General features: G+C 33.0%; 1 protein-coding gene across 1 annotated transcript; it reads right to left on the bottom strand.

Moving 5' to 3' along the window:
• Positions 1 to 683: 683 nt before the first annotated feature.
• Positions 684 to 17400, bottom strand: GOLT1B (golgi transport 1B). Its single transcript, XM_074268870.1, has 5 exons — positions 17156 to 17400; positions 10164 to 10255; positions 7577 to 7755; positions 6160 to 6241; positions 684 to 1957 (listed from the first exon to the last, which is right to left on the bottom strand). Exons 1-5 carry the CDS (start codon positions 17178 to 17180, stop codon positions 1919 to 1921), a joined length of 417 nt encoding a protein of 138 aa, XP_074124971.1. The 5' UTR covers positions 17181 to 17400; the 3' UTR covers positions 684 to 1918.

Below are 17400 nucleotides of genomic sequence, written 5' to 3' on the forward strand. Positions count from 1 at the left end.
TTTAAAAAGACAGATTTCACAATCTACTCTAAATAATGATCATCTGTCAAAAATACGTAGAACAAAGGCCTACAACATTCAAAGCCCAAAGTATTTTTTTTACAGTACTCCAATAAATAAGAGTATTTGAACATTACACAGACATAAAACACCAAGTGTCTTAAAATTATGACAGCTGTTGAGGTAGGAGTCTCCATTTTAAAATGTCTTAGCTGCATGAGTTTTGTCCATGCATCAAATGCTTTTGCATTGAATCTGCAAGACTGAATCAGTTCACTGGATATTTAAACCCTTTTCTTCTGTTTTGGATGAAGTTAGGAGTTCCCCCCACCCCCCTTTTTCTCACTGTTAACTCCTTCAACAGAAAACTTGAGAAGTAACAGAATGTTTTAAAAATCAAAATCAAATTTCTACAATTGTGACTTTTTTGGACCAAGAAGCATTGCAAAATGTAAGAAAAAAAAAGAAGAAAAATTAATGTCATCATCAAAAATGAATGGTAAAACAATCTGTACTGTGGTTGATTTAAAAAAACATATTTCAAATGTTTCTAAATCTTTGAAAAAAGTATGCCAACTAGGTGGGAAAAAAAAAAAACCTTGCTAAATGGTTATTACAAAACAGAAATAATATATTTTTTTTCTTAGCTCTCTTGGCTTTGAAAGAATCTAGTTACCAAATAGTCCAAAATAATTTGCTTATATTATCATTGAAGTTTTTTTAGGCAACTCTTTGTGGAAAATCTTCACAACAAACAAGACATTTTTAAATAAGAAAACCATTTCAGTTTATATGAATAGCCCTTTAAGATACAATCAGAAGTTACAACTTTTCAACACTTCATAAGTCTCAAGGTAAACAACAGTTAACTCTTTAGGGAGTTTTTCTTTATGAACAACAACAGCAAAATAAGATCTGAAACTTGCAGGATTTTTCTTTCTCTCCAAGGAAACTATCATCATATCAGACAGACCTTTTAAATTCTGAAAACAAGTTATGTTTGAATAGGAAAAATACAAGTTAGCATCATTAAGTATCTTAAATAAAAGACTATTCCATTAGACAATAAATGTAACAGATTATTTAGTGGACAAAGGGTACAAAGGGTATGCTTTTTATGCTCACATGTAATTATACATGCAGGTATCTTGGAGATGAAATTCCCCAAGGCGTGGAGTGTATATCCAAAGTATTCTACTGACCAAAGAAAGCTTTAGTCTCCTATAATTTAGGATCAAAGTTAAAAAAAAAAAATGAATGACCTTTGCATATTCCAGCACAGAAAGTAAATCCAAGTTAGCATTTACATCTGGCTTTGATTCCTAAGAACAGCAAAAGTTTATTTAAACTATGTATTTACAAACAAAAAAAAAAGTTTGATTCATACAACAAAGTTATTTGGATTTTCCTTTGTTTTTAATACATTAAAATGACATAATCCATCCTAACTCATGCAACACTTTTGAAGCTACAACTCTTGTTAAACAACAGGAAATGTTTTTGCCATTGCGATGAGCATTTCTTAAAAAATTCCAAATGCCTGGTGGCTCTCCCACACCTTCAAAATAAAGAGACAGAAATCAGGCACCACAGTTCTATAGAGGGATGGCTGTGTTTAGCACATTGTGGAAAAAAAAAAAAAAACCATAAAAATAACTTTCAACAGTTTCAATATAGATTGTAACATGGCAATCCCCTTCTTCAGTTCACTTGCTGAATTCTTAGTTACTTGTCTTGGAATCAAGCACCTTTTCATTGCTTCGTTGCTAATTACTTTAGGTACTTTGCAGACTACACATTATAAACTTATGTAAAAGATGTTATAAGCTGTTTTGTGTAATTTAATTTTGTGCTGAATTTCTTCAAAGGGGCTTTTGTAAATAATGCAGTTTTAATGTAATCTTTAGTCCACTTGCTGTTATACCATGTTGTTGCTTTCTCCAACTCTATCTACAAGCTGTTAAGGAAGAAAAGAAAGAAGGCAGTTAATGGCACATATTCACAAGCTTTATGCTTTACATATATTTATTCAAAACACAAACTCAGAAAAATACTTGAAGAAATCCAAAATATGACTAACAATAACTGATTAAATAATATTCACTGAAGTCTTCTGAAATTTTATAAAAGTTGCAAAATAAATTTCTTACAAAAGTACTTTTGCATGACATGTTCTGCATTGAAAGTTGAAGGTGCAACATGAAAATGCAATACAATGGATAAATAAATTTGAAAAATGAGGGCATCACTATTAGCTTAAACAAAAAAAGGGAAAAAAAAAAAGCAAAAATATGAGTCATTCATGCATTAATAATCCCAGTAAGATGTTTCAACTGACCATTAGTGTGGATTCTCTTCTGAGCCTATGTAGTCTTTGAACAAACAGATTTAACTCCATTAAGATCAATCAATAGTGAAGATCAACTACTGACTAAAATTTTAATTAAACTAAAATTGTGGTTTCCAGACTTAGTCTGAGAATGTTTGACAACAGTGTTAAAGACAAACTTCATGATGCAAAAGTTATAGATTTATGTAATAAAATTCTGCATTTAATTTTATACATATTGTTTCAGTTAAACATATAAAATAGCTTATTTTTCTATTTTAGGAGCTCTGACAGTGAGCTCCAACTAATTCATAGAGACATTTAAGTTTAAATAACAAGTGTTACAATATTAAAAAGATATAACAACTAATTCACCAGTCACTAAGATCTTTACTTCAACAAATAATATAATGCTATGATTATAGAAAATAAATATGTATGTATTTATAGAAATATATGTGAATAGAATTGGCCATGGACTAAGAAACACCTGGTTTCCACAAATCCTGTTTGTCACATTGGCTATGTAACACTGGGAAAGTCATTTATTCTCTTATTTAACCTCTCAAAAACTGACTGCTACTGCTTGAGGGAGTTTCCTCACTGGAAGTTCCTCATGCCAATGACTGTGCAGGACCAGAGTAATGACATTTCTAGTCAGACTAACACTACAGACTTCCTATAGTTGAGGTATGAAGTCTACTTTTTTTTTTTTTTTTTAAACAAAATACAGTTAAGTAAAATTATGTTAAGATTAAAAGATAATGGACCTGAGTTTGTAAAATGCAGAATGTCTATTTCTAGAATAAAACACTCGATAGACAGGATATAGTGGAAGAATGCTGATGTTGAAGTCAAAGACCTTGGATTCAAGTTTCTAATTCTCCTACTTAAACTATGTAATTTGGGATAAATCACTTTTATCTCTTTAGCCCAAGTTTCCTCGTCTGCAAAATGAGAGGTTCCCTGTGATTGCATGACAGTAAAATCAGCAATTGAAATGACTAATTTGAAAGTTGTTTCACAGATCTAAGTCTTAATTAGAATTCTGATCTGAATTCAAGTTGAAGTGACTATATAATAACAGAAATATAAGCTCCCAAATCTCAGCCCAAAACCATCTTGGCTGTGGCTTTAAAGATAGTTTAGGGGATTGAAATGTGAGAGGTTGTGTCCAGAATCTACTGCTGAATGCTTTCAGCACAAGCCTGATTCAGCTGAGACTTAGGGCTGATGAAGAGGCCTCAAGAACAGGATTTGCCTAGATAGCTCTGACTTAAAGATGCCAAGAATTCAGGGGCACTTAGGTGATGCAGTGGATAGAGCACCAGCCCTGAAGACAGGAAGACCTGAGCTCAAATTTGGTCTCAGACACTTAATACTTCCTAGCTGTGTGACCTTAGGCAAGTCACTTAACACCAATTGCCTTAGGGAAAAAAAAAAAAAAAAAAAAGATACAAGAATTTATCAGCCAGCAAAACCTTGAGGCAAAAGTGAGCAAACTAGCCCTAATTCTGAGTTGACAAAGTACTGAAAAGTCAGTAGCAGAGGCACAAAAAGTACCTATTTACAAATTCATTCTAAATTTCTGAATGCCATTTGCATCCACAGAAAAAAAGTTAATAGTCAATCCAAAAAAAAAAAGGCAGTTTAAGTCTCAGTTTGGTAAACTGTTCTGCTCATAACCAAATTACTCAAAATACAGCTTTTTATGGAACTGAGATTTTATTTAAAAGAGCAGAAAGTATAATCCTTTATTTGACAGGACTATTAAAAAAAATCATTTCATTTCTTCATTCATTCAACAATGTTTCAACAAGTGTTTTGTAGACACAGTTTTAGACACTTATTTGAAGCAGCTTGATGGTACAATGAATCAAAGCACTGGACTCAAAATAAAGAAGGCCTAAGTTCAAATCCTATTTCAGACATTCACTAGTTGTGTAACCTTGGCTAAGTCACCCAAACCTTTCCCAGCCTTAGTTTTCTTATCTGTAGATTTCAGATAACAACACACCTATCTCACAGAGTTGCATTATATTTTGCAAACCTGAAAGTGCTATATAAATGCTAGCTATGGAGAGGATCCTTTTTAAAATTCTTATAAATAATTTGTCTTGACAAGATCATCTACTCTAGGGACTTAGCTTCCAGGCATTCTTTTAAGACTCCTGATAGAGGGCTTTGCCATCCGAGCATTCCAGCAGCCACTCCCAGAGTTCATGGTCCGGCCTCTGGGATATTGCTGCACACAATATCTCCCTCTTTAGAGCTGTTTTAGGGCATCGACTAGATTTTTACTTTTCTTTGTATTCCCAACACTTAGCACAACATCGGTACACGGTAGGAGGTTATAAAATGTATGCTGACTCACTAGTTTCAATTATCATCTCTAGGTAGAAGCTACTGAAATGTCTATCTCTAACCTCAATCTTGGTCCTGAGTTGCAGCCTTATATTGTCATATATCTGTTAGAAAAATTTTCCTGTGTAACTTTCACTATTATTTCCCATTTAATACAGCCAAATCTGAATTTATTTAATCTATAAACCCTATCTCTCACCCTAACTTCTAGGCCCAACTAAGATGACCCTCTTACAACAAAGATTTCTCTGAAAACTTCTAGTTAGCTATGATTCTTCTTTTTTTGAACTAGTCAGGCTACTCAGACTTCTACCTACTTCTCATGTTGTCACTGGAGTAAAGATTTAGGCTTGACAACTAACTTTGAAATATTCTTGAGTGATTGCAGGCAAGTAAATTAATTCTTGTTCTAGTCCACTCTCTAAGATCCTCTATAAATATCAGAACAAAAGCCCATCCACACTTGCAGAGGAAGTCTCTTTACTAAAAGGGTTCCTATCCAATGAAATAATAAGTTCAGATAAAAAAAAAAAAAAAAAAAGAATAAAGTCCTAATTAATTTGTCCGATTCATTCCTCCATTAAACCACAAGCTTCCAAAGAGCAAGGCCTCTTTGTATCTTCAGGGGTGGCACAAATAGACACTCAATGCTCACAGAAACTAATGAGAGCAAGAAGGAATCTTGAAAATTCCTTATTCTAAATCCCTTCACTATACAGACGAGGAAAGAACTGCTCACTGACATAAAGTGATGTGTCCAAGTTTACATAATTGGTTAGTGGCAGAGACACCATGCCGCCTCCCACACAGGTTAACAGTGACTTTTTGGAATTATTCTTTGTTGCTAAAGGTGAGTAGGACAGATGAGAGTTACTCTTTGAAAGGTCTGCCTTGAGAGGTCATGTCTCCATCCTTGGAGATGAGATGTCTGTTTAAGGAAGTGAATCAGATGAAATGAAATTCTGATTTCCTTTTCTATGATTTCATTACAAAAGCAACTTATGATTGTGTAGTGATTGCTTGTTAACAGCCAAAAGTGGGAGTGATCACAGTTGCTTATGCACAATCTTCCCTCATCTAGTTTAAAAAAACTACAACTTATATATAAAAGTTAATTGTATAGTGCCTTAAGCGCTCTAAAGGAAGGGTAACCCAGAAATCAAAAAAAAGTTATTAGATAGAATTTAGAGAACAATAGGAAAATATGGATACAGTGAAGCCTGGCATCAAATTTTCATATTCTACTAGTTTTTGTTGTTGTTGTTGTTTTTTGCTGATTATGTTACAAGGTACATATCAAGATGTAAAAACTACACCAAACATGACCAAATTACTTATTGTCACAGCCATGTTCATGTATATCCTTGCTATTTTATTACTAGTAAATAATTATATGTATTTTTAAAAATTTGAATTTAAAAAAAAAACTTTTAAAAAGGTATAATGAAAAGTAAATGATAACATACTGATCTTATTCCAGGTAAATTCAAGAGGGATCCAAGAACTGGCACTCTTCTAATAAAGCCAACCACCACAGGAAAGAATCCCCTAAAATTTAATAACAAATAATGACAAATTAACATTCAGAACACCAAATATTTAAAAGTTTACTATTTAACATTAGTGCAAAATCATTTAACATTCTTTATTTTGATCTAAAGTTAAAAATTACTGACATTTTAATAAAAAAAACTGAAAATAATGAAAAAGTGAAAAGGCAGCAATATAATGAAGCCATAGATCAATAACCATATAAATTAAATGGGCTTTCTGTGATTGCAAATAGATTTCAAGCTCTGGTTAACTAAGAAAAATGTATGCTATTGATGAGATGTAGACTGAATCTATAGGGAATTCATAGTGGATTCAAGATATTACAAATATCTAGTAGAGCTAATAAAATTCTCAAAGCCTAAGTCTTACAATTAGACAGGGATGTGAATATTAGAATTATTAGAATTCATTTTAGATTTAAAGGAAAAAGTAGTAACCAAAGGTTTTTAGAAATCAAATACTGTTAAGTTCTTACTAAATTAGCTAGTGATTTTAAAGTTTTATTTTAGATGCCATTCATGCTCTGAAAATGTACAAACACAAAATAAAATCATCTTTCCTAAGTAGCATTTAATTTAGAAAAATCATTTCTAGATACTAAGCTTTAAATACTTTTTTTAAAAATAAAAAATCCTTATTTCAAACTCCACCACTTATTGATGCAACCTGTCAAGTAAATGTCCCAAATGTCCAGTACAAAGCTATAAACCAAAGAATTAGAACACTTATCGTATTCAATTAAGAAGACAATATATTTTCTGGACAAATCACTGCCCTTGGGACTTTAAATTCATTCTCTCAACACTGCTATAACCAGGGTTGCAAGTGCTTAGTTCAGCTTGAGACTTTTTTTTTTTTTTTTTTTTTTTTTAAACAAATTGCACACTATTGCTTATTTAGATATCACTGGCACTTACAAAATATTACCTGATTAAAATCTATCATGATGGTTTTGATACAGAATTCTAAAAAAAATGTTATATAGTTATATAGTGGCATTAATTATTTGATTATGATTACATTAAAAATAAAATATTATATTTGTATAATACACATTTTTAAATTTAAAAAATGAAATTAAGATAAAAAGATTTTTTATTCTATAAAGGAAAAATGGGCACATTTAAAACAACTTTTATAAAAGAATTCTGTGAGATTATTCATTACCCATATATTTTTACCATATCTGATTAGTACATTTAATATTCGATATTCTGATCAAGTTTTTATATGAGTGCATCTGCACTCAGATTTCTCAATTTATACAATTCCTCAATCCTCAAAAAAATTCCTCAATTATAAAAGCCTCTACTTAGGTGATTATCTTACCTGAACAAAAGAAAGAATCCATAAATTTCAAGGATCATGCCTATCAAAGGCCAACCAATAAGAACTACAAATACACCACCCAGGAAAAATCCTGTAGCTTTAACTTTGTGTTTCTGGAAGAAGAATCTAAATGTTCTTTCCAAACCAATTACAAAAGCCAATCCAGCCACAAATAGTACCTGGAAGACAAAGAAAATTCATCTCAAAATAAAGTATTTAACTATAGTGCATAAAAATAAAAAAGTAGGCTTATGGAAGTGGAACCTTTAAAATAATCTTTTTATTTTACAATGAAACTACTAGGCCCTCTTTGAATATGAGAAGTTAATACGGTCAGTTTGATGGTCAGTTGTCAGGTCAAGAAGTATTTGTTAAGCATCTACTCTGTACCAGGCACAGTACTAAGTGCCAGGGATACAAAGAAAGTTAAAAGATAGTCCCTGATCTCAAAGAGTTCACAGTCTAATAGGAGTGACAACATGCAAACAACCATATACAAACAGATATAGACAGAATCAATTAGAGATAATTAACGTAGGAAATGAAGGAGCATAAAGAAATTTGGAAAAGGATTTTTAGAGAAGATGAGATTTTAGCTAGGATTTAAAGAATGTCAGAGAAGCTAGAAGTCAGACTTGAGAAGGAAAATAATTCCAGGAATGGGGCATGGTGATTAAAAATACAGAGTAAGGAGATGGAGTACCTTGAGTAAAAGTCATGATAGGTAACCAACAATTTAATGAGACACTGGATTTCATTAAGGGATGCAGAGATTGCAAATGCAAAGAGTTAAGAGCCCTGATATACTCTGCACCAGCCATTATATAACTAGCTATATATTATATATTCACTGCAGGCACATGAACATAGATATAGAGCTTTAAGGAGTCTCAGAGATTGTCTAGTGTACCCCCTTCAAGAAGAAACCGAGGAACAGAGAATTTAAGTGATTTGTCTAAGGTCATATAGGTAGAGTAAGCAGCAGAATAGAGATTTGAACCCAGGTCTTCTGACTCTTGTGTTCTGTTCTGGGTACTACAGTCAAGGAATGGCCCTGGTAAGTTGAAAAATATTCAAGGGAAAGTCAGGATGGTGAAGGGACTTAAGTTCACGCATATAAGGATTTGTTGAAAATCTGAAGATGTTTAATTTATAAAGAAATGATTTGAGGGAAGAGGGAGACTAGCTCTTGTCAAATATGTGAAGGGTTTCACTTTAAAAAGGTAATAGAATTGGTGTCTAACAAGGGCAGAATTAAGATCAATAAGTGGACATTTTGAAGAGGTAAATTTAGATTTGATATGAGGATAAATGTATTAATGAAGAGAACTATTCAAAAATAGAACAGGCTGAGACTATGAGCTGCTGGATGTAAAACAGTTACGCTGAATACAAAGTTATTTTTCAGGTATGGCTTAAATTAAATGGCTCCCAAGCTCCCTACCATAAAGAGGATTATTAATAACAGCTAACATGTATATAGCCCTTTAAAGCTTGTTAAATTCAAAGAACATGGTGGCAGCAGAAGCAAATTAGTTGCATACCCTTTCCTGTGCATGCTAAAGAATATGTAGTCAAATGAAAAAATAAGTGGCAGTGGACAGAAGACTTAAATATAATTGGCTTTTACTTTTTCAAGCCCATAATTACTGTCAGAAATCTGAAATAGATAAGTTTTCTAAAGCATTTTTTTTTAAAAAAAATTCCCTATGTATTACATCTTATGCTAATTGCCAAAATGTGAGTTTCTTTTGAGAAAAAAATCATTAAAATGCACATTAAACATTATTTAATAATAATTATTATTACAATAAACAATTATTCAAACATTATACCAATATTACTAGTCCTGTGAATATCCTTTAATTTAAAAATCCCTGAAACCAAAAACCAAATATAATTTTGATCTACTTTGCCTTTTATCTTTTCTGTTCTCTGACTCAATGTGGATTCTTCATAACATTCACGTTCTATTAGTGTTTAACTTAAAATAGTTAGGTTGCTAGTTACTTTCTATTATTTTCCCCCTTATAATTAATAGTTATCAGGAATTTGTCCTTTTGGGTTTCTTCCATTCTTTCCAAATGATAGCATAAATGTTTAGTTAGTATAAACTATATATACTCTCTAAGTATTGTAGGAGTAGAAGTACTGAAAAACTTAAGCACCTTTTTAATTTTATACTAAAGTAGCAAATATGAAATGTTTACTGGAAGACTGAGATTAAAACAATTTAAAAGACTCACTAAAACTTAGGACATTCAGGTCAAATATTCCAATCTCTTCTTTCAGGTAGAGAAATTAATATAATCAGTTGGATATCTCTTTAGTCTTCCTTTAACCACTAATTAAGTGTCTTAAATCATAGGTAGTTCTGGACCTAGATGATCTCACTGAATTTCACATTAATAATCAAAACTGATGAATTTTATTCCTGATTGAGAGCAGAATGAATTAAATCTAAAGCTACAATTTTAAAAACATACTAAAATAGTGAATTCTTTCCCATATAATTATAATATATATGCTATAAGTTATTTATGAATTTAGTTAAAATATATTATCAAAATATATTTTAAAAACTCACATTTCCAATAGCCAGTAGTGCTTTGTCGAAAAAGAGAATCATTCCAAAAAATAGGAAAAATACGCCAAATCCTGTTAATCCCATTCCAATTTCTGTAATAAAAATCATAGAATTAAGGTAACAAAGAATAAAAGTCTTGGTTTCTAAAAGTGATTGGCTTTTTTCCTTAGTTGTTACACTAGGGAACAGGCTCTCAAACATTATAGAACAACTTTTTAAGTGAAGTAACAAAAGAATGGTATAAATTAACATCAGTTAATGTTTTCAAAACATGAAATTTGAATAGAAATTTCCCATCCTTATATAAGAATTTTTCTTAGGACACAGGAAACACAGTATAAAGAGATAAGAATTACGGTTATTTAAGCCACTGGTTCCAAACTTTATATCAATAACTCTCTTTGGTATTTGACAATTTTATGATCTTCTCTAACTATTCTCCTTTTATGTTTTATATCCAATTAAACAATGTTTTATAAGAACAATGTTTAATGCATATATGTGTGTGTGTGTGTGTGTATATATATATATATACATACATAAGTATATATATAAGTTCACATAAGTAAATTATGTATATTTCTTCACTTTTCAAATTGATGTCCCCTTTTGAACTCTGTCAGTACATAAATACTCTTTATTCTCAAACTATGGCCCACATGCCAGATGCTGCCTACCAAATTATGGCAAATGGGCTGAGGGACAGAGACAGAGTGTGAGGTTTTATTTTTACTATAGTCTGCCCCCCCCCAACAGTCTGAGGGACAATGAACTGGCCCCCTATTTAAAAAGTTTGAGGACCAGTGCTTTAGGGTCATTGTACTTAACCTAATACTAATTTCTCTAAAAGTAGTATCACTGAATGAATCAATGAAAAACTTTTATCAAGTGTTTGATATGCATGCTAAAGCACTATAATACCCCTCCTCAAAAAAAAAAAAAAAAAAAAAAAAAAGGCAGCATAGTTCTTGCATTAATGGAACTTAGATAATAACATAAAGGAATTAAGGCCAGGTAAGGATATTAGATAAAATAAAGGAATTTGGGCAGGTTAAGGGTATGTGAGTTTAGGAAGTCACTGCAGATTAAGTGAAGCAATAAGGGAGTCAACTGACAAGTCCTTTCCAGAAGCAATGATAGCAATTATTAGATTACTGTTTCAGGAGCAAAAAATAGAAAGAAGGTATCTTGGTCTCAGGAGGTACAGAAAAAGTGATGGGTAGCAGGTAAAATGGCAAAGAGAATCAAGGTAAACTCTTGCTGGGTGTAAGCGATCTAGGGCCAGCTAGATATAGTAGGTTAAGTGTATCTGTGCTGACTCAACAATCCATGAGAAATGATAGCTGTCAAAACTACATTTTGACCTTAGAAAATTGTTTCTCTTACCATGTAACCTCCAGGAGCTTGTTTTCTCATCTATAAAATTAGGAATTTATATAAATGGCATCTAAAGTGCCTTCTAACTCAAAATTTGATTTTCCATTGAAAATCTGAACGTGTTTTGGAACTTAATAATTTGATTTGGATTTGTCATCTATGAATTTACAGATGCTCTCTTTAAACTTAATGATATGTTCATTTACCTAAGTTTTTGAGGGTTTTGTTATTGAGTCATTTTAGTTGTGTGCAACTCTTTGGGATTTACTTGGCAAAGACACTAAAGCAGTTTTCCATTTTCTTTTCCAACTCATTTTACAGATGAGGAGAGTGAGATAAATAGGGATAAGTAATTTACAGGGTCACACAGCTAGTAAGAGTCTGAAGAATACCCCCCCCCTCAAAAAAAAAAAAAGAAAAAAGAAAAAGGCAGCATAGTCCATTTGAACTCTAGCTCTTCTGACTTCAGGGCCAACTTTGTGCTCTTTTGAGGGTTTTAGGAGTCTTAAAACTAAGCTCCAAAGGGTATCTCCCAGATTTACTACTGAAATTTATATTCACCTTACCTATATACTTGATTTTATAGACTGTGACATTTTTTCCTAGCCTGAAGGAAGCTAATCTAATCTATTCATAGCTCCAGTTCCTCTAACCTTTAGTCTCTTTGCCTTTAGAATACTGCTATTCCCTTTTCTATCTATAAGGAAAAAAAACAAAAAACAAAAAAACAACACAGTAGCAAATTTTATAGGATATGAAACACTTTAAAGCAGACACTCAATTTCTAATTGAAATCATCTTTTGCTTCAAATAGATAAACATATCATTTAAATGTCATCTACTTGACATAACTTTTTGAAAAAGGCTATCAAAAAGCTTTGATAAAAACTTCATTTGGCATGAATATTTCAAAGAGATTCACTCCCATTTTACTATACTAATTCCATTTTCATTGGAGTACAATCTTTTGTACACCATAATGAATAACCTAATAAAAACAGGTGATTAGCATAAAAAAGATTCAAATTCCAATAAAATGCAATGTTTCATGCTTTTTAAAGAGTGCTAACAAAAAAATCAAGAATTTCTTTCCTATTATATCTTTTTTTTTTTTTTTTTTTTTTTTTTTGGTTTCAGAGTGGTAATCATTAAAAAGTCCATTTCCACATAATTTATGAAATTTCACACAAGGTATTTATTTAATCTTTTTTTTTTGGGGGGGGGGCAAATGTGTGATGAAGCTAAGTAGATTGATAAGACAGTGACAAGTTTTGTAATTTAATCCCAGAATTGTGATATACTATCAGTGAAACAATACTGATCCACTTTGTTCAGGATTTTGTCACAGATTGGTTTCCTTTTATTTCCCAGTGCCTTTTTAAACTACTTTTCTTTCATGTTAATTTTTTGGGGACTATATATATATATATATATATATACATATATATATATATATATATATATATATATATATATATATATAAAGTACTATATAAGATGAAGTTATAATTTTTTATGACAGCTTTACAAAATAAAAAGCTATTATTCTCAGTGAATTAGGAATGATTTTTTTGGAGGAAAAATAATCAAGTTTCAGTAAAATTCCACATGATTTTTGTATTTCATATTGTAAAATGATAATAGTTTAAAGGAACATAAAGCTAAAACTAAAAGGGATCTCAGAAGCCATCTAGTGTAACTCCCTTTTTACAGATAAGGAAACCAGGCAACAGGGAAGTTAAGTCACTTAAGCCCATAGTCATAAAGATTGTAGTCATTAGAGAAAGGCTCTGACTTCAAAGCTTTTTGACATCCTCTTTCCATTGTACCACAATGCAAAATCACAGATCTATTTCATATAACAAAACTGTTGACATAGATCTATTTGTATATATTCAGTTAGACTATCTAATCCTTTAATTTCTGATTTATCATACATAGTCAACAAGCATGAGTACAATTATCCATAAATCTGTGATTAGTGTGATAAAAATTTGAAAAGGTTATTTTATATTAATATATTAGTATAATATAAACAAAAATTGGGATAAAAAAATATCCCATCTGTTCGCAATAGACTATGAGATACATCTCTGAACATTTTCATGTGAATATAAAATGTTATTTGCTGATGACAAAGTTTTTGGTCCAAACCTGTCATTTTATTGGTCTAAGAAACTTCCAGTGAGGAAGTTTGTTCTTCTTTAGATATAGATTTCCAATAGTTCTTTAATTTACAATCTCGGAGAGTTTCCTGAGGAATACTGAGGGGTCAAACCAATCTTTGCAGGTAGATGTTATTATCCTTATTTTACATCTGAGGAAACTGAGGTTTAAAGAAGTTAAGTGATTGTTCAGGGTCTTACAACTAGTAACTCAGATTTTCCTAACTCCAGTTGTTATTATATCCACTATATCACAAAGCTGCTTTACAAAGAACAAAGATTTCTTTCTTTGTTCAAAATAATGTAGTATGCAAAATTATGGCATTTTTCTCTTTCCCTTCTACCTGACTTGCTTTCCATTAAAAGTCTTATTCCTTTAGTGTGCAATGTTTTAGAAAGTAATCTTATTTAATTAATTATTGAAAAATTATTTTTTTCTTGGGGGGGCAACTTTAAAGAAGCACAGGCACTGTTAATTTTTCTTATTTTAAATAAATCACATATTCATTTTTATGAGAACAAACTGATCTTGTTTATTAGCTTTTGAATCATGGATCAAAGGGATTATAATTTAAAGCAGGCAAGACTCAGAGAAAGTCAGTCTTCTCTGTTCCAATGTTCCAATACCTTTATTCTAAGGAGGAAAAATAGGTACAGAAGTGTTTAAAGTGACTAGCCTGAGGTTACAAAGAGAATCAAGTACTTGAGATGGGAATAAAATCCAAGTCCTTTGATTCCAAGTTCTTAGCTCTTTTAAAGAATATCCCTCTACTTTTCCTCTTCTTCAATGGCCCATATTCAAGTTAGCTTCTAAATTCTGATGTGTCCTTAACATCTCTATCATCTGTCCCTTAATTATCTTCTATGTTAGCTCTGGCCTTCATCACTTTAGCTGAACTACTCCAATAGCTAAAATTGTTCTCCTTGCCTCTAGTATCTCCATTACAAAGCTGCTAAATTGATATTCCTAAAACGGAGGAGCTCATGCCATGTGTCCATTTCTAAAAGTTCAATGCTTTCCTTTTGCCTATAGGATAAAATATAAAATCCTCAGTGCATTTAAAGCCTACCTCAATCAGGCTCCCAGATAGCTTCCCAGTCTTATTTCATATTACTCTACTTGCATATGTGAGCTTTTCTTGTAATTAACATTTTACCTCCCACCAGTGTGGTTTTGTACACAAGTGCCCCTCAACTTTCTCATTAAGCCCCAAGCATACTACCCCCTATGTAAGACTTTTCCTGATCCTCGAAGTTATTAGCATTCTCTACCTCTTGAAGTAATCTTTACCTATATATTTGTGTGCATGTGATTATTTCCCCACAAGAAGGTAAGCACCTTGAAGAAAGTAACAATTTTGTCTCTATATCCCCACAAGACCTTGTATATAGTAGTCACTAAATAAAAACAGGTACATAGTAAATTATTGTTGAATTGAATTTGAATTTACATTGTAACAACAATGCTTCTCCTGAAATGGCAAAAGTTTGATCATATCAGCTTAAACTGCAGATAGCTAATATAAACATATTAGATCATGTGAGCATCTCAACCAAAACAAATCTTTTGGAGGAGTAACTGTAAAGAGATCTTACATGAATGTAGATGTTAAGTACAGTGACAGACTAGTTAATTCTTATTTCAGTTACTCATTCATCACAAAATTCAAGGCAAGTGAGAAGCAGGGAAACTGCGGCATAGTTATTTTCCCCTAAGCAAAAAAGTTCAAAACTCTACACATTTATGCTGCTGCATCCAATCTGAAAAGTCATAATTATGTTCATATTCAATATCTCAAGAAAGACAAGGAAGGTATGTGTATATTTGAGGCATCTAGGTAGCATAGTGGATGAAGTCTTTAATTTGGGTTCAGCTCTTGCCTTTGATATGTATTAATTGTGTGACTCTGGACAAGTCACTGAGCCCCTCTAATCTTTGATTTCCTTTTCTTAAAAAAAAAAAAAAAATGAGGATTATATTGGCATCTATTTAGCAGGGCTGTTGTAAAAAATTCAAATAACATATATAATGCACTTTACAAAACAATAAATGCTAGCTAGCTCTTATAGTTCTGAACAGCCTATAATAACTGAGACTCAATTGTCTCTAAAAACAAGATGACACTCATTAATGGGGTAAATATAATCTTGTTTATTTTTGCAATGAAAGCAATGTTATCACTGAACAGATTCTCAAATATCAGTATTTTCAGGACTCCAATAGAACATCTAAAATAATAGTTGAGGAAGAATGAACGCAATTCCATTTATAGTGAAGTTGTTTTGTATTCAAGATTTGTCTTGCATGAAAACAAATCACAAAAAAACTCAACTAGCAGAAAAAGCAAAGTATTGTCTGACAAAGAAAGGGTTACAGAAACTTTACACCAAGAAGATGGTGGGAAAAATAGTTAAATAAGGAAATAGAATCAATATTATGAAAAAAGCACTTATGAAGTGTGGTACAGGCTGGACATGTAAATGAAAACATAAGTCTGGATGGAAAAAAGTGAACTAAATATAACTTTTGGAAGGTATGAGGTTGAGTCTTGAAAACTTAAGAGCAGGCGGATACCAAAAATGAAAATAGAAGACAATACTGGAGGGCATGATACACTAACATTAGCCTTTAGATTACACTGTGAGGTGCTTGAAAGCAGGGATAGTTTGCCTTTCTTTGTATCCCCAGTCCCTGGAGCCTAACACCTGACCAATAATAGTAGGTGCTTAATACGCTCTAGTTCACTGACCGACTTTAACTGATGAGTGTGTGTATTACTAACATTAAAAAAAAAAAAAAAAAAAAGTTTTTTTACTAAGTAGATAACGTAGACTATTCTCCAGTGGAGACTCATTAGTCAGGCACGAGGGCAGTGATAAGAACCAAGAAGTCGGTGCAAATACATTTAAAAGCTCTGACTACTAGGAGACATTTTAGCCACATGATTATATCATATTATATGCATTCACAATACATGAAGGTACATGAAAGCGGTTGCCTTCCAACAAAACAAAAAGCACTTCTCGAAGGAGCGGGTGGGATCCGGATCCCTCCGGCACTGAAACTCCTTCTCAGACCCTGGAGGCCTTCCTTAGTTCATCTAACTCTCCCTTCCAGGTGCCCCCCGGAGAACAAAGGCGGGGACGGACCCCAGGGGGCTTAGCCGGCAAAGGAGGTGGTGGGAGTTGGGGGTCTTAGACTCCCGCGAGCCTCGATTTCTTTTTGTGACCCTTTACTCTTTCTCGCCCTAGTCCCGATCTGGTCCAGCCCAGGATCGGCGCCCCACCTTGCCCCTCGGGTCCCCAGCCTCCCCCCGACCTCCTCACTAGGGGCTTCATTCATTGCCTGGGGTAGGCGGGGCGGGGCTGGGCAGCAGAGCCGGGGTGTGAGGGAGGGGCGTGCGCGGCACCTGAGGGAGAGGGAAGGTGGGGACGCGGGGTGGTGCTTACTCTGCGTGTCCGTTAAGGAGATCATGGCTGCGGTGGTGGCAGTGGCGGTGGCGGCAGCGACTTGGGGGAAACGCGAATAGTGCCGGGGGGATATAAGGGAAAGCAACCCTGGCAGCAGCCGCCACGTCTTCCGGAAACACGCAGCCGCCGGTACCTCGATTCTAAAACTTCTTCCTGATGGCTGAACCCGCTCCTTCAGCGAGCCAATCGCGAAGGATCTTGTTCCATGTCGTAGCCTTTGATCC

Source organism: Sminthopsis crassicaudata, chromosome 5 (assembly GCF_048593235.1).
Source record: "Sminthopsis crassicaudata isolate SCR6 chromosome 5, ASM4859323v1, whole genome shotgun sequence".
Classification (NCBI taxonomy): Eukaryota; Metazoa; Chordata; class Mammalia; order Dasyuromorphia; family Dasyuridae; genus Sminthopsis; species Sminthopsis crassicaudata.

What these genes read in the sequence shown, in the direction of transcription:
- GOLT1B (XM_074268870.1), bottom strand. Translation starts at nt 17,180, where the DNA reads ATGATCTCCTTAACGGACACGCAGA. An exon ending in CACTACTGGCTATTGGAAAT is followed by an intron (nt 7,756 to 10,163) that starts GTGAGTTTTTAA and finishes TTTGTCTTCCAG; the next exon opens with GTACTATTTGTGGCTGGATT. An exon ending in GGATTCTTTCTTTTGTTCAG is followed by an intron (nt 6,242 to 7,576) that starts GTAAGATAATCA and finishes ATTAAATTTTAG; the next exon opens with GGGATTCTTTCCTGTGGTGG.